The sequence below is a fragment of the Pinus tabuliformis genome, chromosome 1_2, assembly GCF_031772625.1.
Source record: "Pinus tabuliformis cultivar Carrire ecotype Pingquan chromosome 1_2, CPIR1, whole genome shotgun sequence".
NCBI classification, from domain to species: Eukaryota; Viridiplantae; Streptophyta; class Pinopsida; order Pinales; family Pinaceae; genus Pinus; species Pinus tabuliformis.
The window spans coordinates 425,775,939-425,802,091 of NC_142298.1; the positions used below are offsets into that span (position 1 = coordinate 425,775,939).

A 26,153-nucleotide genomic window follows, 5' to 3' on the forward strand; every position below is an offset into this window, starting at 1 on the left:
TTAAAAGTATTCATAAACAAGTAATTAACACATGAAATTACAAGAGCTACTAACAATCCATAAACTAACCACATAGAGAAGAAATTTTGTCATGATTTCACCCTACATTATAAACTTATAAAGGAAATGTGAATTCTCACAAGCATATATGGTCATGACACTTAAAATAATTTCACATAGGATATTACACTTGCTAGTGCACCTACTAGAAACCATAAAGGAACTCAAACAAACACACCAAAAAACAACATTGTTATTTCTCTAGTTAATTTATTTTTAATGACATACATTAACTCATTACAAAATTAAGTTAATTCATTAACTAAAAACTTCAAAAAGTGACCTATATTTTATTTATTTAGCCATTTGGTGATACAGATGCACACATCCATGATATGTCCACAATTAATTATTATCATCTTCCATCTCCTTTCTTCATTTCTCTTTACTTTAATTTTTGTGAATTTTATATAAGCTACTATCACCATGACTATATTGGAAATATACATTTCGATACAAAACATCTAGAGAATATGGCCTGTGTGTTTTTTCCACTTTATAAAAAAATTGACACATTACAAACTTGATGTTAATCTTGTATGTGTAATCTCCATCTTGATACAATCTCATCAATGCGTTTTTTATTTGTATGCATGGCATAAAATAGTATGCCACATTCTCTTCATTGTCACATGATGCAATGACAACAAATACAACACCTACACACACAATTCAAAAATTAGTAAATGCTTGTTTGTTTGAAATTTTGAACATTACATTGAAGAGGCCAAATAAAAGGACCCACTAATATTACATGGGCCCATTAATCCCTACATATCTTCCCTAACAACATTGAAAATCAATTATGATCCAATGAAACCACATCATCTTCAATGTACATATATTTTCCATGTCAAGATTTGATGTTGCCCCATTGGATTAAGTAGAATATGTTTCCATTGTCTCACAAATACTTCATTTTGATCAAATGCACATCACTTCACATCAACATAAAATCTACAAAAGCAAGTGTACTTTATCATCTCAATTGAAAAGATGGGACCCATTTCTCTTCTCCAAACAAAATGCAATTTCTTCATGTCAGGTATAGTTTCATAGTACTAAGGCATGGATCTATTCACATCATTGAGTGTGATAATATAAAAGAACCCACATCATAAAGGACAATTTATTTATTTATTTTCCACTCAATGTGTTGTTCGAAGTATGTCAAATTTGAGGTTGAATTTGCACATTATAGTAGCTTACCTACATATCAACCTTGATTGTTCATGACCTAAATGGATTTTTCACTAGGCACCTACTTTAGTGGAAGATTTGAGTTATAAACCATGACAAAGTAAAAAGAAAATTGCTTATAAACCTAAAGAAAATGTTTATAAAGAAAGAGTTTATAAACCTACTTTAGTAGATGATTTGAGTTTTGAGAAATATAGTTATAAACATGAATTCAAAAGTCAAACATCAGTAAAAAGAAACCATAAAAGAAGAATGTAAGACACACAAAATCCTTGAAAATAATAATCCCTAGTTAGAATAATAGTAACTATAGTGTACCTCTCTTTGCAAAGAAACTGTATAATTCTTGACAAAGTAACCAACAGATAATATTACGCGTAGTTTGAATAACTCATGATAGTACTTGCATTATACCTCTCTCTATGGAGCAAATGTATAATTCTCATCAAAGTTTCCCATTGATAAGATTGTGCCTAGCTTGAATACCTTGCAAGAATATTTGAATTAGAAATCTTATTCTAAACTTGTATCTAATATGTTTATCATTGTGATTTTGAAACAACCTAGCAATTTCTAAAATAAGGATCTCATATTTCAACAAATCAATCCTTTTAGACACCACATCCAAAGGTGAGGGTGAATTCATATTAACATACTAATATCTCTTCCATCTGGTGATGCTATCTAATACTTCAAGGTGTATGGGATCCAAACAAAAATTCCTAAGGAAGAGTGTCAAATTACCACATTCACAACATATTTTTCCACCTATATGTATTTTACTAAAAATCACATCTTTAGGATTCCTTCTACATATAATATCATCAAAATACAATCGTAAATTGCGGGAGGAAGGTCACATTTCTAGTGCATTTTGCAAAAATATATGAAGATGTCATAATAGAACTATAATTTAATATGGCATCGACAACAATAAGTGTTGTGGTCTATGTTTAGATTAATATACCACAATTTCAATTGATCAAACATGCAAATGGTGATGTGGACATTAATGCTTCTTTCTTGAAGCTCCTCAAATAATTCAACTTTGCATAATCTCCATAACATGTTTACAATACTCATCATACACACATCTAAATAGGCATTGTCAAAAAAAAAGCTTCCTATCTATTATACCACAAGAATGGGTTTCCCAACTTTCTACTACCATCTCTCTAACACCTTCTCAAAGCCTTTATCACTGAGGCTCCCTACATATAAGTGCTCAAGAAGCATCTTCATCAATTTTTTAATATAAAGAACTTGCTCAAGAAGCATCTTCATCATTTTTTAATATAAAGAACTTGAATGTAGTATGCTTTTGCAATGTTATTCTTGAAACATGGAGTAGTTTTTGACAAGGCCATCGCCATTCATTTCTTGAAGTTCCTGGTGTCATAACAAAGGCTATAATTGTCCTACAAGTAATGTGGATATTTATTTTTCTTGATTTCTCGAAGGAAGAGAATGATTGATATTATTTTTGGTACATTTTCATGTGCCATTACATGTTTACCATTTCGAAAACCCAACAACTTTATTGTCTCTCTTAATTTTATGTGTTTATCCAATCCATCTGAGATGTGAGGCTGCACAATTACTACTTTTTGCTAAAAAAATCTTAATGATGTTATTAACATGTTCTCTCATTGCTTGATTATGAATAAATCCCCCAAATTCTTAATCTTTCTTTGCATCCAAATTCTCTAAAAATTTCCTATCCCTTTCAAAGCCACAAAATTTCCAAATATTTTTTAAACTTGAGAGGGCATAGGTTCCGATGGTAGCTAATTTGATATTGTTCCTTCATAATCCACTAAATTTAGTATGTGTTACATATAAAACACGTGTAAAACAGAATACTATGTAAATTACAAACCAAAAGATAAATCAAAACTATGATCTAATATATCTTGGATGAATGTAGTTAAAAATTACAAATGTTAGGTTATGGGTTGGACCAAATGCTAACCAATAGATTGGTGTGTACACTCCCTAATGATGTCTATGTTAAAATCAACTACATTTTCTAGTGGGTTTGGTTCTTCCTTTCTTTGTGCATGGTATCACGAACATTAGTTGCTATTTTTTTCTTTTTTCTTTTCATGCAAGCATGGTCACATGTTCTCCATTTTTCTCATTATCACTTTATTTTCTCTCACACTTTATTTTTGTTAAGTCATTTTCATTCATATTTTCTTGTGTACTTTCTCCTATTCCTCATCTTATTGTTGAGTTACTCATATTATATATTTTGGTATATTTTTCATATCATTGCGGCAGATTAATATTTGTTTACATATTTTTTTTGGTCTTTTAACTATGATATAATACTTATTACACAAATTAACCATTGATATAATACTAGTTAGAACAATTAACCATTGCAATACTATTAGTTGCACACTTCTCCTTTTTTGTCTTTTGTTTCAAGTGTTTCTATTAAAATTACAACAAATCCTTGATCAAAGTATTGACCATGATTGCAATTATGAACTTGATCAAGATTAATACCTCAATCAAGAAAATTTGCTTAACTCAGCAAGACCTTGATTCAAGGTTAAATAAACCCTTGTTTGTGGTTATTTGAAACTTTGTTCATGATGAAAATAAGCTATTGATCAAAGATTTTTGATAGGTATAGGTTTAAATTTAGGAATCCTACCTCCTCTCTACATGATTTTTTTTGCAGTCACAACTTTGAGTGGGTGAAATTCCTTCTTCTCTTCTATGTTAGGTTGTGGACTTGATGTTAGTGGATTCATCATTAATCTCTTATCGATGGCATATCATTTTCATTATTATTTTGTATTTTGTACCTAATAATTATATATAGTTTTCCCCTCACCTCTAGTTGTGAAGGAACCAAGGGAAAGTTAGTAGCATAAAAATTACAAAAATAAAAAAATATATATTTATGACAGTTATAAATGTTTACTCTCCAAAATGGTTTTATGTTTTCTTAGTTTATGTAAATAGGAGAAATAAATTTGGTACAAACACAAGGGCGTATAAATTGTGATCCAAATATTAATTAGCCATCTTTGAAAAATAATAGAAAATACAATTTTCATAAAGAAAAGTGGGATAAACAATATCTCGTGGAGATCATGCTCGTATATTTATTTTTTGAAAATAATACATTTAGCATTGATTTTATTGATGTAAACAAATATCCTTCAACATTTTCAAAAAGTGGAAGGACAAACCTATAATTAAAAACACACACATTAAATGACAATAGAAAAATTGTAAAAAAGATAACACAATTTCCAACATAATTTTTTCATTGCATACAAAATTCACACAACATTTATGAGTTTTAAGTTTATATAAAAGTTCAAATTTTAATCACCACATTTCAATGACACACATTTATAGCTTCACCCCAAGCTTCAATTGGAAAAACTCTCACATGATAGATCTAGTCTTATCTACCGTGTGCGAATCCTCTAATCCTACAAGGGAGTATGTTTCAAATAAATCCTATGATCAATAGTTGTCCATCTAATGAGAAAGTTCAAAGCCAGCCATTCTTTGATACCATGTTAAATTCTATGCAATCCACAAATGCAATAAAATAATGGAAAGAAGAAAGGGCATATTACACAAAAACAAACGTTTATTTGCATTATGATAATTCAACTAGGTTATGGTTTTCTATACAAAATTGGCATAGAGTTGCCACTTCGACATTTTAAAATTTATTAACACTTCACTAATCAATCCTTTTACATATTTGTTCGCACTTATTAAACTAATTCTCCTATATATGCTCACACTAATCAAGTTAATAAACACTTGCTAAAAGCTTGAACTTATTACTTACATAAAATTAATCCAAACTTGAATTCTTATTATAGAAAGAGAGGATGTGTAGTTGCATCTAGAACATATAAACTACCTTAGTCAAGATATCAAAGGTTGGAAAGACAAAGAAAATGACTAAAATAAATAACTTGTCTCACTTAAACCCCTCATAGAAAAATTTGAAAATATGGGTTAGCTTTCTGTGTTTGGGAAATTGGGATAGCTTTCATGGTTGATTAAATGTTCTTTTTCTCTCCATTTTATTGACACAAAAGTTATTTTCAATATTTTAGTTAATCTATTTTTTTAGAAGGCATAACCCGAAAGTACTTTATATTTTTAGTTTATATGCACTTTTTTATGTTAAAATCCCCAATTATTATTTAAAGTGAAAAAATGATGGGGAAACATCATAACCTATGGAATTTTGAAATTCAACAAAGATTTATGATCCCTTTTAAACATTTGTAACCTTAAGTTACTACATGTACACTTGAAGTGATTTTGTACTCTTTTGTGACCACAAAATATAAATTTTGTTTGAGGTTCAAGAAAAAAAAATTGTTCAGATTTTAGTAATCAATATATTAAAAAATTCTCAACAAGATAAGTTTACATATGAAAAAAATGGAACGTTGGTCATATAATATACACACATCATAAAATAAATTTGTGAAATAGTCCTTACAATATATTGATGATAAACATGGCCATGTAATAGTAAACATTCTTATAAGAATTGTTAATAAAAGATGTATGATACATTAACTTTCAAATTTTAATCCAAATAGAGAAATCCCGTGATGTACAAATTTTAAAAAGCTAGAGGAGAGTCCCTTAGATTTCCTTAAATTCAATAATTCAACATGTTAAAATATGCAAAATAACAGTTCTTCATTATCCTAAACTAACAATAAACCCATAAATAAATACTAACAAATCATCATTTAGTAACCTATTGAGCTTTCAATAACTTCCCCAAGTTCACAAAACACAGAACCACTTGTTTATCAATGACCTTTGGTTTTGGTCTTTATGGTTTTTGAGACAAATTGTATTCAAATTATAGCCTTATCTTTGAAATTTCTACTATTGAAGGGCTTTTAGAATTAACCAATTTCTCTATCTATTTGAGCCTTTAGAAATGTTTAGAAGTTTCTCCTTTGTTGAATGACCCATTTTGATGTCTTTTTACCCTCAATTCTCAAATCATGCATCATTTTACTTCTTTTTCAAATCTTAGGGCCAATTGTGAAATTGGATCCTATTTCTTGATATGACCTATTTTCTTCATTCAAACTATGTTCCTTCTAGATTCTAATTTAAATCTCAATTTCTAAATCATTTTTTTTTACCTTTCAAACATTTTATTTTAGTCTATGAGGAGACTCGATCCTCAAATTGGTATACTCCTTGCCACCTTTTCCCTTTTTTATTTTTCACTTTATGAATTTTGAATATGATTCCTAGATTAACCCGAATCTTTGGACCATGCCCTTTTATCAATTCAAATTTCCATATTGTTCCCAATTTTGGAATTGGGCTCCATATGTAAGTTGAGCCTTTTTCTTTTTATTTGTTCCCTTGCTTGATTTTGTCCAGGGAAATTTCCAAATTGGCCAAAATATTTTTATTAAACCATTTTATATCTTTTGAAATGTTTATTGCCTCAATTTTTTGATTAGGCCTTGTTACCCCTCATATTGACATGAGTGGTAAACACGATCTTGTGTAGATTGGCAGAATCATTCTAGCCTTCCAAAGCTTGGAACAATGGTGGAGGTTGCTTTAGGTATGTCTCTTTTTCTTCACAAATCTTTATAATGGTGGTCACATCTTAGTCACTTTCACTTAGTGTTGCAAGGTTAACCTCTAACATGGTGATGCATTTACCTAGTTCCATTCATATTCATGTCATTTCCACAGTTTTACCTAGGCTTATTGTTTGTTGCAAGCATATTATAACTTTTTGTCTAGCTAAAATTCACTTTTCATGTACATTTTCACCACTTATCACCATTTTACCTAGGTGATTTGTGTATCACATCACATCTTAAACTTTTTCCTAGGTAAAATCCTCAATTACACCTACATTTCACTCCAACCCATCTCATAAAAGGTGCATGGTACTTTTTCCCTATAACTCCTTAATTTTGAAACCATATTAGACCTTAAAATTTCATATTTCCACCTTTTTCCAATGTGAACACACACCTAACTAGTTTGTAATAATTTAATTAAAATTTAAGTATCCTAAATCTTAGATTGAGTGCCTAATATTGGTATTATTAGTACATTATTGTTCTTAATTCTCCCTTGAGGCGTCCTTTTCCCTAAGTTTTATTTGCTAATTAATCACTCCAAGCTATAACTTAAGTCCATGATGTACACATGTGATGAGGCATTCTCCCTTTTGGCACACATGCCATGGAAAAAAAACATGACAAAAAACCAATTCACCCTCACCTTAGTTTAACCCTTGTTCACACATGCTAAGTCACTCATGTTTTGTTTTTATCCATTGGCATGAGATTTGAGGAGTTAGTTGAACCTTGAGTTGACTAGGAAAACAATTTACCCATGCACCCTAGGGTTTTGACCCTCCACCTTATCCACTCATGCACACATCCCTAGGTGGTGTGCTCCACTATGAGGATATATCATCTTCTTGCATAACCTTGTTCACACCTTACACACTTGTGAAGTAACTAGTGATGGCTATACTTAGTCAAAGGGCACCCATTTGCACATATTTGGAGGAGGTTACATGATATTAATGAAGACACATTTGAAAAATTGACATAGGTACCCATTCTAGGGTAAGAACTTCAAGGTTGATTTGGTCAAAGTCGATGCAAACACACACTAATTCTTTCACAAGGAGGATTTAATATGCGCGAATTCTTGACCCAGTTGATGAAGGTGTCAGGCTAGATCTATCCTCTTCCTTACAGAAGAGATACTAGAGATGCACATACCGTGGGGGTGCAACCGTCTACACAGGATTGTGGGGAGCAAGTAGATACACCTAGTGTGACATAGGGATCACTCGTATTGGAGACTCCCTTGACTGTGTCAGTTGACATTTTAGTGGAGAGAGTGGAGCATACCCTAGTAGTGCCATCCGTTGAGGTGGTAACTGGGGTCGTGTCTGAGTTTTTGGGTGATAGTAGCACACAACAAATGGGTGAGGTGCCAGGAGACATATCCACCCTTGATGAGGCACCGAGAGATACAAAGGTGTTGGATGATGGTGGCACACAGAAGTGTCATCAGTTTCAAGCCGATCTTCTAACATTAAAAAGGAAGACCACGTTAGTACGAGAGACTATTCTGCTACAGAACGAGGAGCTGGAGGGCATGAGAGTGGTTTGTGCCGAGTCAGTGGCCCAGTTGGCTCACATTGGGGAATGGTTGGATTCCCTAATGGTATAGTTAAAGGGCACATTAGAGAGTCAGAGCAACCCTCTTCAGGCATACATAGATGGGGCTAACAACATTGTTGGGTCACCTTTTCCCATTGGAGAGAGAGACAGAGCTACCTAGTCAGATCTCATGTGTTGACCTGGATAGCGGGATGAGACGATCAAAGTTGCACAGGGCGCAACATCCGCATGTTGGGGTTGCTCTATGTGCGAGAGTTCGTGCATTTGATCCCTCTCTTGGGGTTGGATGGCGAGAGATTTTGAGTTGTTACCCAGTGGAGTGGGCTATGGAGATGGTGGTGGACACGAGTGTAGCTCAGTAGGAGCTTCCAGGCACTGGGGATACCAAAAGCCTAGAATGGAATTGGGTCCCGGTGGGACTACTTATCATTTCCCATATATGCCAGTTGACTACGACCTGGATGGTACAATTGACCTAGCAGTTGAGCATGCACATTCGCTAAGGGAGTTTTAGTCAGCACTAATGGCCAACCATTTTATGGGCAGATTCCTTGGGTTGTCTTATTATGACGATGGTACACGAGATCACGGGGTGATTAACATACTCTAGAAGAAGTTTGTCGGAGGAGGTGGCATTGGCAGGCCACCAGATGGTGCCTTGTATGGAGCAAGGGATTCTTCACATTTGTGTGGGGCATTGAAGACGCATAGGAGTAGAGTAGTGGTGGCATCACTACTGACACATAAGGAGATTCACTTCTTGGATCCCTTAGGGAGGATTTGGAGTGAAGATCCATTCATCGGCGAGTATAGTGATGCGACAATGGAGGTGATGATACCGATCAAGTGTGGGCCAACACGTAGAGACACAACTCTAGGCCATCACATCCAAGGATGTGTGGGAGCATCTAGTGTTGAACAATTGTCTACAGGTGGACATGGAGATGCATGGTGGTGTACCATAGTGTGTTGGATTGCATTTTGGAGTAGGAGTGTCTTACATCACATTGAGTACACGCGGGGAGTGACTGGTGCCTTGACACAGACAGGGCACGAGACGGTATAGGGTGGTATAGCGGTAGCCAGGGATATCTTATGGTGTACAGGGACAGGTTGCGGCATACAGTGGCATGTCGAGGAGTGTGGTGGTACTTGGTGCTATGCAGTGGCATATGGTGTGACACAATGGGCCCTTGGAGCGTTGCCTCTAATGAGACTTGTGGACAGGGACATTAGGTGTACTGTTAGGTGCAGCTCACCCGGGATCGACGAGGATGTGGTTGAGCTCCTAAAGACGCCATGTTCAACAGAGACAGGTCTTTGACTGGTTTATCAACAGATTTGAGGCAGAGAGAGGGGCATCCATGGGGTTATTCTTCAATACCCCTGCAGACTCTTGATCCTACCTTTGGGGACCTACCTACCCATCACTCTCCAATTGAGATGTTTGGTGGAGGCACAGGTTGATGGATACAGGCTTAGGGATGGCGTGGTTTATTGTTGAGGTAGCATAGGTTCCACTCATGGGCTCACACATGGGGAGTCGATTGCGAGGGAACTGCATGATGCTCTTTTGGCAAGACAATCTGAGGTGTCACAGGAACCCGAGGGATGGTGGATGGTAGACTTTGTCTACAGGAGGTCACCCAGATTCCGAGTAGTATCTAGGTGTATCGTCAAGAGTTGGGGTAGCAGATCTCACTGCATGGTCTGGCAGAAGCAGGGCAGGTTGGCTTGCGTGGGACATAGCCCTGATACTCGGGGTCCCCTCAGGGATACATACAGGGGTCAGAGATGAGGGCTAGATGGGTTCTAGCAGGTAACAACGCTACACAGCGGCATCTCGTGAGGAGTGGGAGTTAAGAGCTCCCAGTATGGTTGGGGGATCTAGGGATTCGGTTGGCGGGTGGATCACTCGACTTTGTGATGAGCAGGTTCATGGCAGAGGGTGATCCCGTTCACCTTGGGGTTGACACATGGGGGATCACTGAGACCTCCACTGCATGGTGAGGAAAACTTATCCTATTGTTGCTTAGGGTCGAGATTCGCAGTGGAGGGGTAGATATTGGCATCATGGAGATGCCCAGGCAGGATGAGCTTAACTCTCACAATTTTTTTGCCACTAGGCCTCAGGAGAGGAGGACACAGTCTGCACAAAATGGGGAGAATGTCATAGTCAGAGTAGTGCAGTGTCAACATGGTGGCACCAATATGAGATTAGCGAGGGACCTGAGCATCAAAACTCTTCACAAATCAATAATCTTTAGGGATGAGATAGCTACTACAGGGGGAGATCATGCAGATCTTCCATTGGGCCTTAGCGAGTCATTGATGGAGTGGGGGACTTCATTAGCATGACAGGTGGGCTAGCAAGATGCTATCAGGAGAAGCTCACGTGAACGAGATGTTATCTCTACACGGCTTGGGTGGTCTCTTTGAGAGTATACTCTTGGAGTGCATGGGATGGCCTATGTGGTAGGACAACTTCACGAGGAGTTGGGCATAGTGCCACATTATCATGATCCCCTACTCATTGATGGTATGCAGGGGACTTCTGGTACTTATACCAGGCAGGATAGTGAGTGGAGCTTCATGTTGGACATGATGGCTTGGGATCCTAGTATTGGGGGCTTCTTTCATGTTAGGATAGTGCAGAGGTCAGGGACGATTCAATGGCGCATCTGGGACCCTAACACATTTTGCAGTGACAGTGTGGAGCAACAATTAGAGATGACGCTTGTTCAAGCATTGCTTGAGGACAAGAAATTTTTGACAGGGAGAACTGTACTATCCCTTCCAATAAAAATACGCTAAGTGCCTTTCTCAATTTTTGTAAATTATGGATGGGGGAAATTTTGGATACAAACCTAGGAAAAGTGGGTGGAAATTAATTAATTTAATATTGTGTGGTAATGGAGGCCCCAACCATTAGACAAAGGGAAGGTTAATCACATAGTAGGATGTGGGGACCACCCCATGATGAAATATGCATCCCCTTGATGGAGAAATTCGAATGGCTAAGGAGGGAGGTCAAATTGCTTGGTGAAGGGGCCCACGTGAAGGAAGATAGAAACAACAATAAATAAGAGGAAGGTAGCATCATAGAGCACTTTTGATCATTTGACATTTTACACTTTGTTGCTCAAGTTGTTCAACTGAGTCACATGAGTTGTTTAGCACCAAAGGTTTCCAAGGGGAAATATCACCCTCTTCTTCAGTGGACCACGAGTGCCACCCTAGGGAGGCAAATTCTACTCATCTTTGGAGTTGGAAGGGAAACCATGCAGGCAACACGAATTCAAAGTTAGCTGGGACGTAGTTTAGGGAGCCACACAGTGATTGGAAGAGAGAAGGGCGGGAGTGAGGGGTTGTATTGTTGTTGGGGCACTCTTTGATCAATTTTCTGGCACGGGAGGGAGATTCACAGGGATAGAAAGCATCACCCAACAACCATTCAAATTCCTGGAGGAGGGCTTGCGTCATTATGTCCATGGACTGTGCAGTCCTTTGTTGAGGCAACTTGTGGGGTGGCTTGCGAAGGGGGTTTGAGGAGCTGGGGCTGTTTGGAGTTTAGATTGGAGGGGATTTTCCAGCGTTTTGGTGGAGCAGCAAACACAACATCTGCTATAGGTTACATTTTCTACTTGTGGAGGAGGGCCAAGCATTTGGGGTCAATTTTGGAGCATCAAAATTAGAGCAAACCCTTTCTGGGTTTTTTGGGTTTTTGACAAGGATCTAAATAAATAATTTGGCAGAATTTTCTGGGCAGATTTGAGGGGTCAAACAGGGATCCCAACTCAGCCAGCATCTAGAGAAGTTAGGGGACATTGAGCCAAAATTCTAAGGTAGACATTTGGCCAATTTCTTGCAACCAACAGTGCAGATTTCAGGGGGACAAAGTAGAGCTTGGTTGGGGACAACCACACTTGTGTTCGAGCAACTGATTTCATCACTTGGGCATTGTTAGCTTGCCTTGAGAAAGCCCAGGTGCATGCATTCTGATCTTATCTTGTACCCAACATTTATCTTAATAAAATGGCTCAACTCAACGCATATTTTGCATTTTCCAGGTGTTTAATGTGGTGTAATTTTATGCGTGTGTTTTTGCTATGTTTGCTTTGTTTATCATTGTAAATTTCCATTAGAAATATTACACAGGTTTGCAATGGCTAATTAGACCCTCTAATGGTTAGTTGACTTCACCAACGACTATTTTTTACTTGACTTTCCCTTTAGTAATTCAACTTAGCTACATGGAAGTTGGATTTTCAATGCCCTTTAGTTTATGACAATTTCAACACTTGGGTGTGCTGAAACTAGCCTAGATTTGATTTGGGTCTCTCTCAGAATATTCATATCCTACATGGTGTTGCCACATCATCACCTACATGACATGTCATTATGCCCTATGTTGAGCCTCTAACACAAATGGGAATTGGGGGAAATCGAGGCATGGGTTTTGTTTCTCTCATTCTGTAGAACAATTTTGACATATTACATGTCAAATTCTGTTAAGATTTGCCTATGTTCGTCACCTGGAAACCTGTTTTGACATCTTGACCAATCTTGACCAACCTATAACTAGCCACTATTTTCTCTTATTGGAAAAACTTGGCATGGAATGTATTCCTCTCTTCAAATTACACATTTTGAGACCAAGTTAAATGTTTTACCACTAGGACCACTTTGCATTGGGAACCATGAATTGCATTGAGAAATGTGACAAGTTGTGAAAGGATAATGCCATGCTTTGAGAGATGTTTGAGGAATACTACACCAAAGCCAAGGCCACCTATAGACTTTATAGATCATAATCATGTGGAATGACATAGGTGCACCTCGACGCGGGCTAGACTAACCCATACACCAATGATCACCCCTACAAATGTAGGGCCCCATAAAACCATGAGTCCTCAAGAAAGCTCACTTTACGTCCAATCCTATACAGGACAAAAGTAACCTAAAGTGAAACTTCAAGGGACCAACCATGGTCTGACCAAGACAACAAGATACAGACTCAAAAGACATGACATAGGTCTAGGGTACTTAATATTGAGCCTCACATGGTTTTTACATTGCTTTTGACTTATGACCTTGGGCTTACAATAGTGATGATAAATGCTGCATATTTTTATATTATACTCGTACTGATATGCAAGGTAATAATTCCATTGATTGCAACAAAATAAGTATTTGTGAACAACTTGAACACCATTCCTATGAAGGTGGAACCAAATCCTAATGATTAAAACATATCCAAAATAAAACTCCGAACAATTCTCTCATATGCCTTATTAAAAAATATGGAATCTTACTTGGTCTTCCTAGTACAGTTCATCCCTTCCCACTCTGAAAGAACAATATCTGAAATAAATTGACCATGAAAAATCCAAATTTTTTGCTGCAAACATTTTTTGCAGAATTTAATATGATATTCAAATCCTAAAACAACATAAACACGTAATACCACTTGGCACGTATCGAATGATTGTTTAATAACTTAAACATCACTTTACGACTCTAAGAGTGAATGACATTGAATACATTCAATTAATGCAAATGACAAGATCCCTTAAAACTATTTTTCTTTCCATGTAAATCACAGAACAGGCAATTCAAATAGGACTATGTGTATTAAGACATGCAAATAATTGCATACAACTCCTCAATCGTAGATCAATATCTAGTAACATGATTGTGCGACAGCCATAAATAATGAGGAAGAACATTGCGAAATATCCCACCACCATGCCAAGGATATCACATAGATTTACATTTTTTATGACCATATTCATATAGAATAGTCTTCACTGTTGTTGTTAAAGGGTGCAAGGGAGGAGGTGGAAACAGTCAACACCACCAAGTTTTTTTTTTTTTTTAAGCGAGGATGGGGGGCAATCAACACCCACCCATTCAAAGGAATGGTTTGAGGAATATGCATTTGAATCAGTGTAAAATCATGATATAATGAAAAGGGAAAAAAAGTTACATATTCAAATGAACATATTTAAATGGTAAGTTGCATATATGGGTTATTATTTCCACGTACATATAATGCTTTATACTCACCAATTCCCTTTTGTTCAGTGATTCACATGCACATCTAGTGTTGTCCACAAGTCACCACCGACCCTTGCTCCCTTCATACGTTTTCCATCTTTCAATAACTAATTTCAAATTTTCATCCCTAGTTCGAACCTATAGGTTTGACATGGAAAAATTGATTAGAGTCAAGCCAACGATGCCCATAACAAATACCACATTGAGTAACTGAATCTAATATAATTAGATGAAACATGAAAAATAATCACGTATAATTCATAAAATAACAATGACTTCTACATGTCCAAAAAATTCAACAAATTTTGAATCCGTTGATTCAATTTGTCTTTCCCATAACAAATACCACATTGAGTAACTGAATCTAATATAATTAGATGAAACATGAAAAATCCTCACGTATAATTCATAAAATAACAATGACTTCTACATGTCCAGGAAATTCAACAAATTCTAAATCCGTTGATTCAATTGGTCTTTAACTAAATCATAAAAGACATCCAATTTTTTATTAATTAATTATAATTTAGCATGGTATTTTTGTTGTTGTTGTGTTTTTACCATTTATTTCAAGGAAAACCCGACTTTCAATTTTTATAATAATTTTATATAGTATATTTTTTCTGATATTTTCATTTTCTTTTCTCTTGCTTCATATTGGCTTATATTAATACAACTGGATAATATATATTTCTGGCTCCTATATCATAGAAAGCCTAAGTAGTGAACATGTTAAAAAAACATGGCTCCTATATCATAGAAAGCCTAACTAGTGAACAGGTTAAAAAACAGAGAAAGATTCTTGCTGAAAATGTGCAGTCTCTTCTATCAATAGACATGATCGAATGGCTAAGACTAAAGAAGGGGTTCATAATAAATAAATACGAAAAATTATATATTTTTACCTTGTAATCATGACATCGAACAGTTATGCCTTTTGAGCAGTGAAGCACCACTTGTATAAGACCCGCGAGTACCCATGGGTCTTGGCAGGTTCTATAGCGAGTCGGGTCACTCACATAGAACCTGCGCTTAAGATCCGGACTCGGCGGGTATTTTATTAAACCCGGCTACTCGTATAAGACTCGCGGGTTTGCCACAAGACCCACATCGGACCCTTATAAGACCCGTCGACCCTCAAAAGGCAATTTTTATTTTATTTTTTGATTTATTTTTTCTTTTTCTTTTTTGGAAATGAGGTGGAGGGAAGGGGAAATTGGAGGGAATAAAATGCTTTATTATTGTTGTAATAGGCTTTTGAAGGGGTGTTGTCACCTAGTAAGAATAGACTCTTCAAATTTCGTTATTTGATTAGTCTATTTCTTTTTCTTATACTTCAAAATCCTAAATTATATGTTCATCTCGGTTGGCTGACTTATTTTCAAGGTTTCATGTGTAGGGGTCACCTATCTACTAATATTTTTTCTTGACAAAGATCTTAAGGAATAGCAGGTGCCTCAAAATTTGAAGACTTGGGATCCTCCTCAGTTGGAGTACCCATCTTCAAATACAAAAGAAGCTCATTCCCACCTTGCACCAAGTTTCACCTCCAATCCTTTGAAGATTTCTCCAAGATATTTCCTTCTTTTCTTGCACATAAAATTCTCTTCAATATCTCGTGGTTTGATTTTGAAGATTTTCATTGCTAAATCTAGTATTTGAAGGTTAAATTAGCTGTTGTCCTAACAACAATAAAATCAGCTATGAAAAAGTTAAGTTACCTTGGCTTTTCCTTAGTTGCATAGTGTAGAAATTGATATCTTTCATTCTATCATTTCACTTGGTGTTTTTTGGGTTTTGTATACTAACAATTTTGAGTGTTCCAAAAGCATTTTGGGCACTTTTCACATTGATTTGTTTGCTGGTTTTTAGATGGCCAGTGATCCTAAATGCTGGAAAGATTGTTATGAGACAATCATTTATCATTTATGACATATGTATTTGAATTTTGAACTTGCTGACATTTTTTATTTTAATTATGGAATCATGAGTCCTTTTCTTATTCAGTATCTAAATGTTTTGCTTACAAAAATCGAATATGTTATGTTGTACTTTTAAGGATATGAGATGATGTTATGAATTATTGCATATATTGTGGTTTTTATAACTTATAACAATTGGAATTGTCATTAGTTTCTTTTTTGTGTTTAAAATTACCATATTTTAACGTTTTTTGTATTTTGACGAGTCTTATACAGGTCATTCCCAAGTCTTATACGAGTCGACAAGTCAATAGTGTGACGAGTCTTATACAAGTATGAGTCGTGCAACATTGCTTCTGAGTCAATTTTTCATATCCATTTTTATTTACTTCTCATGGCACCATTTTCTTCCAAGATCCAACTCTACATACTAACATAAATTTTAGCACATGCAATTAGCTTCTCTAGTTGAGATACAATTTTCCCTGAATACAATGCTCCACAGAAAATGAGGTTTCCCATCCAAGCATTATAGAAGGACCTCATGAAATTACCTAAACTTAATTATTTGTGAGGATTCAGAAGGGATTCATAATAAATAAATAGGGAAAATTATGTGAGAAATATAATTTCACTTTAATCTATTAAGATTGAAATCTATAAAAAACAATTCTCACCATAACATATTTTTGCATTACAATTATGACATAAAACTGGGATAAATAATTACTTCTCTTGGAATCATTTTCTTCCATAATCTAACTCTAAATATATTTAACCATAGGCAATTAACTTATCAATTAGTGTTGAGATGCAAATTTCCCTGAACATGCTCAATGACAAATAGGTTTCCTATATAAGCACTATAAAAGGACCTTGTGAAATTACCTAAACTTAATTATTTGCGAGGCGTTCAAAATGTAAATTAAGAAGACACAACTTTGGTAGCTTTTTGCTTTAGGAGATTGTTTGCCTCAAGTGAAAAATTTAGGTGAGCTCTGTGAGGGTTTTTGTTTACGAGTGAATGCATGTGTCCAAGCCATATGCCCTTTTTTTTGTCCTATTTATTGCTTGTTAGGGTTTCAAAATAAGATGAAGGTAACCAAGAGGAATGGTGGTGTTCATAAACGCCTTTAAACAACAAAGCACATCTTCTACGAAGATCCCATAAAGCAACATAATGCAATGCGTGTAAATTATGTGTGTTACATGATGCTGGAGACTAATCAATAAATAGCTTTAGGGTTCACCCCTAATATCCCAGTGACCATTGTTGGGTAAGGCCTTGAGCTCCACGGTCTAGCTTATTACTGATATCAGTAAGTGTTTAAAAGGAGATGATGAAGGATAACGAAGTAGGGTTTGTGAGGAAGATAAGATAGAACATGGAAGGAATGGAGTTTCCACATCCAAAACCGATTTTGAAGGTACTAAGCTCCTTCTTAAAAAGAAAGCTGGTGACAATCTGAATGGTTGATCAAGCTGATAAGGCAGAATTTGTTGCTGCAGTACTTGAGTTTCAGAAGCCTAAAATCAGCTCTTTAAGATTGAGGAGAGGTCTTACATAAAGCTGGTTTCCCACAGAAGGATGGGGAGATCGACGTTTCTTGTAACTTTTTCATTCATATAGCACTCTTGGCTGCCTTGGGTCAGCTTCCCAACTAGAAGAGTAACATAAACTGTGGAGAAGAGTGCATGAAATTTTAGTGTTAATGATTGCTGGACAACTGTTTTGATGATATGGAGTTCATATATAAAAAGAAAGGGTATATTTCTGTTAAGAGCACCATAATTTGCCTTGGTTGAGCAGTGAATACCTCTTTTTGCATGCCTTGCCTACTCGTAAAACTGTTCAGCTTCTAGAAAAAGTTGTTTAACAACAAGGTGAAGTGGGGCATTGGTTTAGCATCAAAATATGTTGCAGAGCAACCAAGTTCTTCTTTGTTTGCAGTGATATTTCACTCATTAGGCTCAAGTATGCATGTCCCAGCAATACAGTTGAAAGGAGTCAACAAAAAATCAGTAATCTCCTTCATCTACTCTGTGAAATTTTGATTTAATGTTGCAATTACTGGTTATTATTCTCCTATCTTTTCAGATTATTTGTCAACTAAAATTAACTTACGGCAAATACTGAACAAAACACAACTGTAATTTCACTGAAAAATAAATACTACTAGAACTGAGAAATATATGCACACACAAATAATGAAGACCAATTTTTTTTTGACAATTTTCCTTCGAAAAACTCCGAAGGGAAACCAGTTCAGCAGATGAGAGTTTTATTATTAATTCTTCAGCAAAAATATTACAACTGCTTTCCTGACATTGGCAAAGCTCCAACAAAATTATTTCTTCACTTCTGCAAGACTCCTTTAACCTCCTAGAAGCTGTTCGACCTACCAAAATCAATTTGGCCTCCCTCTGAAGCTGATTTTGGCTCACAGGTGTGCCCAAGTAAAAATAGGCATAAGCACCCAATTGCACAAAGTAAGACATACCTTTAGGATTGGATGGCCTACCTTCAAACATACACTGTTGACAAATGGGCGAGGGGACATATGATTGGCTCAGGGAGCGGAGATAAATTGGCACATATGTTGATATTTGATAGCTTGGGAGGTACTCCAAGCCCTAGGGTTTGGGGGTTGGAGGTTGGAGCGCCACAAAAGTGCTTTGTGGGCTTGGAACCAAAGCTTAGGGTTTTGCACCCAAAGGAGTTGGGTCAAATCGGAACTCTAGAGTGGAGAAATTAATTTTTGTGGTTGGTGGTTAATTTGTCTAGTTGGGCAGGTCGGCTTGGGCTTAAGGATGCCCAAAAGAAAAATTCGTTGGAGCCACATGTTTGTGTATAAATAAAGGGTAATGTGTGGAGATTTAGGGCACATCCAAAGTGCAATCAATTCAAGGATTACCTCTGAAATAGAACAGCAGACTGAGGCAGCCTAGAAGGATGAGTTTGGGAAGGATTGTCTTGACTGTTTTGGTGCGGATCTCTTGGAGAGACAGGGCTGCCGTTATAAGGTATGTGTGGGTGTATTTCTGTGCTATTTTATGTGTGGTTTACTTCTGTTTTGGGCTGCAGAGATAGCTATAGCTACAACTGTGTGTGGAGGTGTGTTTGAGGGCCGAGAGGCCTAGTTCAAGGTCTCCTCTTCAAGCCGCAGATGCACAGGATGATGTGCAGGAAAAACAAGGGTATTTACTTGTGCTAGAAGACTGAAACTCTTGCTGTAGCAGATCACCATATTGTAGGCTGTCTTAAGGAGGATCCTTAGGCCCAAACAATGTGTGAAGAGGCCTAGAAAAGGACAGCGAAGGAGCAGCCAGTTTGGACAAGGGAATACAGTGATTGGAGAAGTGGTTTAGGGCAGTCGGTGTGCTCTAACCAGACCTCAAGAGGCACATAGCCTGCGAACAAGAGAACCAACAGTATGTTGGAGACATAGGTAGGTTTATTCTCTTGTTGATGTTGATTTTCTAGTGGATGTAGAGGTCCAGAATGGACACTTGTGGACTGTTGGAGGGCAGTGAGAGAATGGACCAAGTGTGCCTTAAGTGCAGACCTTAGGAAGGACACTAGGGCTGCTAGAAGTGGTATATTGAAGAAGCTCAGGTCTGATCAGCCAGAGGAGCAGTTTTGTACAACCCAAGTTCATTGTGGGAGAAGGACGTCTTGCAGTGATAGGTGGCAACCCTCCTGCCCAAAGTTTGTCTTCATTGGAGCAACGCAAGAAGACATTAGAGGGAAAAGTCCCTAAGTAGCTGAGGAGCAGAAGTGGGCAAGAAGACTCAAAGTGTTGTGGCCTTGAAGGACGAATGAGCAACTAGTGAGCGTGAAGAACCTATGTGTTGGTTGTAGATGGACTTATGATCAGCTAGAGGGCATATTGGAGAGCCCAGTTCAATGGCCTAAAGGAGTTGGTGCATTGATAGAGGCAGTGTTGCGGAACAGAAGCGAAGAACCCACACTATGTTCAGGTTACGACAAAGCAGCTGTGATTGTGCACTACATCATCTAGACCATCAATGTATCTTGTTCTTGTATCATTGTGCTAGCGGATGTATGAGGGCCATTATCCTTGGTAGGGAGCCATGGACAACTCTATTAATAGTTTGATTAATATAACGAAGTTGGGTTGTTCTATAAATTTGAAAAAAAAAGTTGTATATATTTGTGCACTAGTAGATTTACCGATGTATATTGTTCTGTTGAGCAAAGTTTGTTGTGATACTTGGATTGGTAGCATTAGTGATTCTAAGATTCTAACCTAAACCCCAATATCGTGGAAAAACAACACATATCGGCTACATTGGTGGCTATCGGGGCTGCTGGTTGCTGGCTGAAGACAAATCTAGGAGAAAAATTCTCTTATGAGATCACCCACAAGTGGAGGGTAACAAGACTTTCAACAATTCCCTTTACATTTCAATTTTTCCCATACACATTTACATTGTTCAACTTATGAATCACTTGTCAAATATCACCTTAACAATTTGAATGAAGAAAAGAAAAAAAATCATGCAAACCTCAATCAAATCAACCAAAATAAATGGCTCGGAGGTAAAGATAAAAGAAAAATAAAAGAAAAAATGAGTACTACTTCAATAAAAGGCCCACCCCTAATGTCCTAGAGTTGAATGTTTATAAAAAAAAAGGACTAAGAATTAATTAAAAAATAGTAATAGAAAAGGGAAGAAAATGGTGCCTGTTACCTGCTAAGATGTATCTAGTAAGAAATGAAGACTCTATTGCCCAATGGACAAGGCACCAGTCAAAATTTTCAAGTTGAGAACTCCAACAGGGCAATTTTGCCCCTTTTCCTCTCTCTATTCTTCTATCATCTTTCTTCATGCAAATTCTGTACCCCCATGGGGGAATTGTAAAAAATGTCACTAGAATGATGAACTGTAATGTCCCAAATTTTTGGATTGCCTTGGGGTGAGGTTAGGAGGGATTTCCAGAGCTTGTCAGATGGGTCATAAGAGCAAGATTACATTATTCATGGGGCCAAAGGGTTTTGAGGAGTTTTATGGGGGTTGACTGGGATCGCTTGCCATTTTTCATCATCAAGATCAGTTCTGCACAGTTAGATCTTGGTTCCACTGCATTCTAACAATTTCCGTAAAACGAAGTTATTAATGAGCATATTTTAATTAATTACACTTAAGGTGTTGTTTTGGGCTGATTATTTGGAGAAACACCTTAGTGTAATAGCTCATTGGAATCGAGATGAAAAGATATACAAGACAAGATGATGAAAAGGGGCTTTGGGAGGCCGGTGTGATCATGGTGGCAGTTTAAGCATTTTCTAGAGATAAAAATGACTCTAATTAGTAATAAAAAGTCACTTATTAAATAAAAGGAGAAAAAGTGTTTTACCTAAGGGGTAAATAAAAAGGGGCAAAAGTCACTTGGAAAATAGGAGGAAAATGCACTAAGTGGCTTATTAATAAAATAATAAAAGGAGATTTCTAGAAAATTGGAGAAGATTGGCAAAATCTTATAAAATGGGAGAAAAGGCCATTTCTCATTCATTATGGTTTATGATTATTTTTTGTTCACTAATCAGGTGCTCAGGCAAGTTTCTCTTGAGGGTTTTAGGGGAGACTCTCACACTAGTTTTGGTGGACATCATTGCCACCCTAGCTGGTACTCACCAATTTCGATGGACATCATTGCCACCCTAGTTGGCATTGCGGGAAAATCACATAGGTTTTCCATTTGTGCTTCAATTGCAGGTTATTTGGGAGACATTTCTTCAATGGGACGAATTGGTTATTATTGTTGGAGTTGGAGATTAGATTGTTGCTGAAGGCATTTTCCCGAGCTGATGATTATTGGTTGAGGTTGAGTTGATTGGAGGGCCAAATTCATATTCTATAGAGGTCAAATTTATTTGTTGAGGTTGAGTTTATTTGTTGAGCGAGTTTTTTACCAGAGCCCAGTTTATTTGTTGGGGACAAATTTATCTACTAGGGTCGAGTTTATTGTTGGAACCCAGTTTATTTGTCGGGGCCGAATTTATTTGCTAGGGCTGAGATTATTTGCCGGAGATCTTTATTTGCTAGGGGCAAGATTATTTGTTGGAGATCTTTATTTGCTAGGGGCCGCGATGATTTTACAGAGATCTTATTTGCGGGGACTGAGATTATTTGTTGGAGATGTTTATTTGTTGGGATTGAGATTATTTGTCAGAGATCTTTGTTTGTTGGGGCCAAGATTATTTGTTGCAGATCTTATTTGTTGGGGCCGAGAATATTTGCCGATGTCGAGCTTATTTGTTGGGGCTGAATTCATCATTATAGGAGGGCCGAGTTGCTGAATATAGGAGTGCCACATTGATTGAGTTATTTGCTAGAGTTGTATTACAAGTTCTTAGATTAATATTCTCCATGTAAATATCTTGATCAAATTAATAAAGTATGGTTGTGCCTTAAAATATTTATGTTGTAAATGTTTATTTATTTTGCATACAAAGTGTTCAAAGAAAAGCTTGCACACAAAGTGTTTGTCAAAATTCCTAAAAGAGAAAATTTAATATTTTTGCAAGTTGTGCTAGCATATTTCAGATATGTGATATTACAATGGTATCAAAGCTGCAGTTTGAAGGGTTTATTTGGAGAAAATGTCTTCGAACCATCAAGAAATTTTTTCCACAGAATTCCTTAAAAAATTTGAAGAATATAATAGAAATTTCATAAAGATAATAGAGCAAGTGGGAGCATGGGTATCATTAGAGGTAGCAAAAAAAAGAAGAAATTGCAGATTGGAAGATGATGAAGATAAAAAGAGCACAACTGTTGAATAAAACTCTGGTGTCAATGTTGTCAATGCAGGAGAAACAATGATTGAAGGAAGGGTTTATGATCAAACCTCCTAGGACGAATTGGGAGAAGTCATACCCGTTGAAGATGAAGCTATTCCAAACTCACTCCAGTAGGTTGGTACAAGGGTTTGGGATGAGGGAGAATAAAAAAATGATCTAGAATGCCTATCATCATTTAACGAGATTGTTGAGGAAAATCATGAGGTTACGACATTTGATGATGATTCCCAAGAGGTGTGCAAAGTTGATAACGCACAAGTACTCAGTGGTGTGAACTCAAACCCATCAGATGATTTATTTTGTGAAGAAGATGATGCTCATATGCTTACTTGTGCCCATAATTTGGAAAACCAATTGAAGGTAAGCACCGACCATATTATGACAACCACGAGACATTATGATGATACACAAACATTAGTGGCAGATTATTGTTGGAGAAATGTAGTGATACATGATAGTTTGGGAGGAGAGCCTTCACTAGCATATTTTCAGACACTCCAAGAGGCATTGGTAGAGATGAAATCTAACTACCTTCACCTTCTTTCAGATAGAGATCACCTACTCATGCTTGTTGAGATATACCATGATGCACTAGAAGGGAAAGAGGAGGAAGTTGACAGGCTTACCTATGAGCTTGAGACTACCCAAGAGTCCTTGAAGAGCACTTAGATGGCCCTTCAAGAATCAAAGTTGCAAGTTGAGCAGCTTTGTATGGGGTTGAGTTGTGGGCATTGTTCATCCCCCATGGCAGAGAGTCGGGATGTTAGAGGCACAAGTGATTTGATAGAGGAACCTGCTGTAATATTTGAGCACAAGGAGCACCTTGTAATGGCCCACCTACACTTACAAACAAAATACGAATATTAGCATGCATACAAGACATCCATATGATATCTACGTATGCATGGCCCACATGTATCACACTATATATATAATGACTAATACAGGGAAATGTCTAAATTAAGGTAATGAATTGATTATCGAAATTAATTCCTATCTCACCGAGATATAATGAGTATATCAAGTTAGATATTTGATACGTATACCACCTTATATACATATATCTGATAAATCCTTAATTAAAAGAAAATTTTAATTTTAATTTACAATTTATATTTAATTTAAATAAATAAAATAATAATATAATTTAATTAAAATTATAAATTAAATAAATTATAAATATTTAATTTATTAAAATAATATAAATCTTGATCAAACCAAATCCTACATAGGTTTACCGTTTTAAAGGTATGCTATGTACTCAATAAGATCTATGAAATCAAATAAGATTTGATTTCATGTGGAGTTCCACATAGCCAAAAGAGGGACACAGAGATGGGAGGAAGATGGTGGCCAGAGAAATATAAGGAGGGGATGATACTGAAAGGGATCCAAAATCTTAGGGGAATGGAAGTGCAGAAATGGAAATTTGTCCAACAGAGAGTTATAGATAGAGTGAGTGTCACTGAGTCTTGATTGTTCTTGATGCTTTTGGGCACGAGGCCAGAGTACTGAAATTTTGAAGTATTTTGGAAATGGGTACCAAGGCTGTACCCAATTTGGCAGGGAGGTTTCAATCATTGTGATAGCGAGAGAAAATTGGAGCTACAACAACTGAGGATCAACTCCAGACACAAAAAGCAGGTATGTATGAGTGAATTATATTGATAAATTCTTGTGTGAATTACATTTAAAGAATTTAATCTGGTTAGATTCTTACACACCTAGATGAACAGACACTTGCAGAGAGGTATGTCCCAGAGGGTTCTGATTATGCATCCATGGGACGTGGAGACAGGTATATTTTGGACGAGGGTACATCCATCTGGGATCCAGGTTCAATTGACATGAGTGGAGTGGATATTGGAAGCCTAGGTTGGCATTGGGATCCAGGTGGGGCTTTCCATCATGTACCAGAGGTGCAGGATGACTATGGTGGAATGGTTGACCCAGTGACTGAGTGCACACATTTCTTCATGGAATTTCGGTCAACACTAGTGGCCAGTTGGTTTGACAAGCGAATGAGCATACTCCAAGAGATGTCCTGACACATTGTTTGTGTATGGGATTGTAGGATGATCAACATGTTTTGGTAGGAGTCATTTAGATGGGACAACATTGGTATGCCACCAGGCAGGGCATTGTATCGAGATGATGCTCTTCCATTGATGTATTCGGCACAAGAGCCACCGTGGATCAGCACAATGTTGCTTGGGAGCGGGAGCGGGGGCGACCATTTTCAGAAGCTCCCGGTTTGGGAGCGAATCTGGGAGCGATTTTTTAAAAATATATATATTTTTTATATTTTTTAATTTTTGATACATATATGTCAACAAAAACATGTAGAATGATGAATTAGACATAAAAAACATAAAAAAACATAGATTGATCATTGAACCATATCACATCAATCATCTAGAAATTATAATCGTCATCAACCATGTCCACAAGTTAGTAAAATACATATTACAACTGCAACATATTGAGTCTTATAAATCATGATTCATCAAATTCAATATTAAAGTTTCAACTTCAAGCTTTCAGAATTGAAAATTCAATAACATTTATCATCATTGATCACCAAAGTTGTACTTGTAAGCTAAGTTTAACCATTACAAGAAGTAATATCGAAGATATTTCTAAGTCCTAACTTCTAACTGTTAACATGATATGAAATGTTAAAAATTTATAAAATGAAACATGAATAATGAGATGAAATGAAACAACTTTAGTATTTCACAAAGCATCATATTCATAATTCACAATCATTACCAATGAGTTATAATTGCCAAGGCCCAACTTCAAACTTCAAATTTTCATTGTCACAGTGATATAATGTTTACAAAAAATATCATAATGATATGAAAGAGTCAAGAGTCAAGAGT

General features: G+C 36.5%; 1 protein-coding gene across 1 annotated transcript in view; it reads right to left on the minus strand.

The window, feature by feature from the left end:
• Positions 1-318: 318 nt before the first annotated feature.
• Positions 319-26,153, minus strand: part of LOC149206168 (uncharacterized protein ycf45-like) — a 252,291-nt gene continuing 226,456 nt past the window's right edge. The window contains exons 8-9 of the mRNA XM_089397617.1: positions 14,526-14,654; positions 319-719 (exon numbers count right to left, since the gene is read on the minus strand). Of these exons, the coding sequence (XP_089253743.1) occupies positions 14,577-14,654 (78 nt within the window). The 3' untranslated portion in view covers positions 319-719; positions 14,526-14,576. The remainder of the gene's footprint in view (positions 720-14,525; positions 14,655-26,153) is intronic.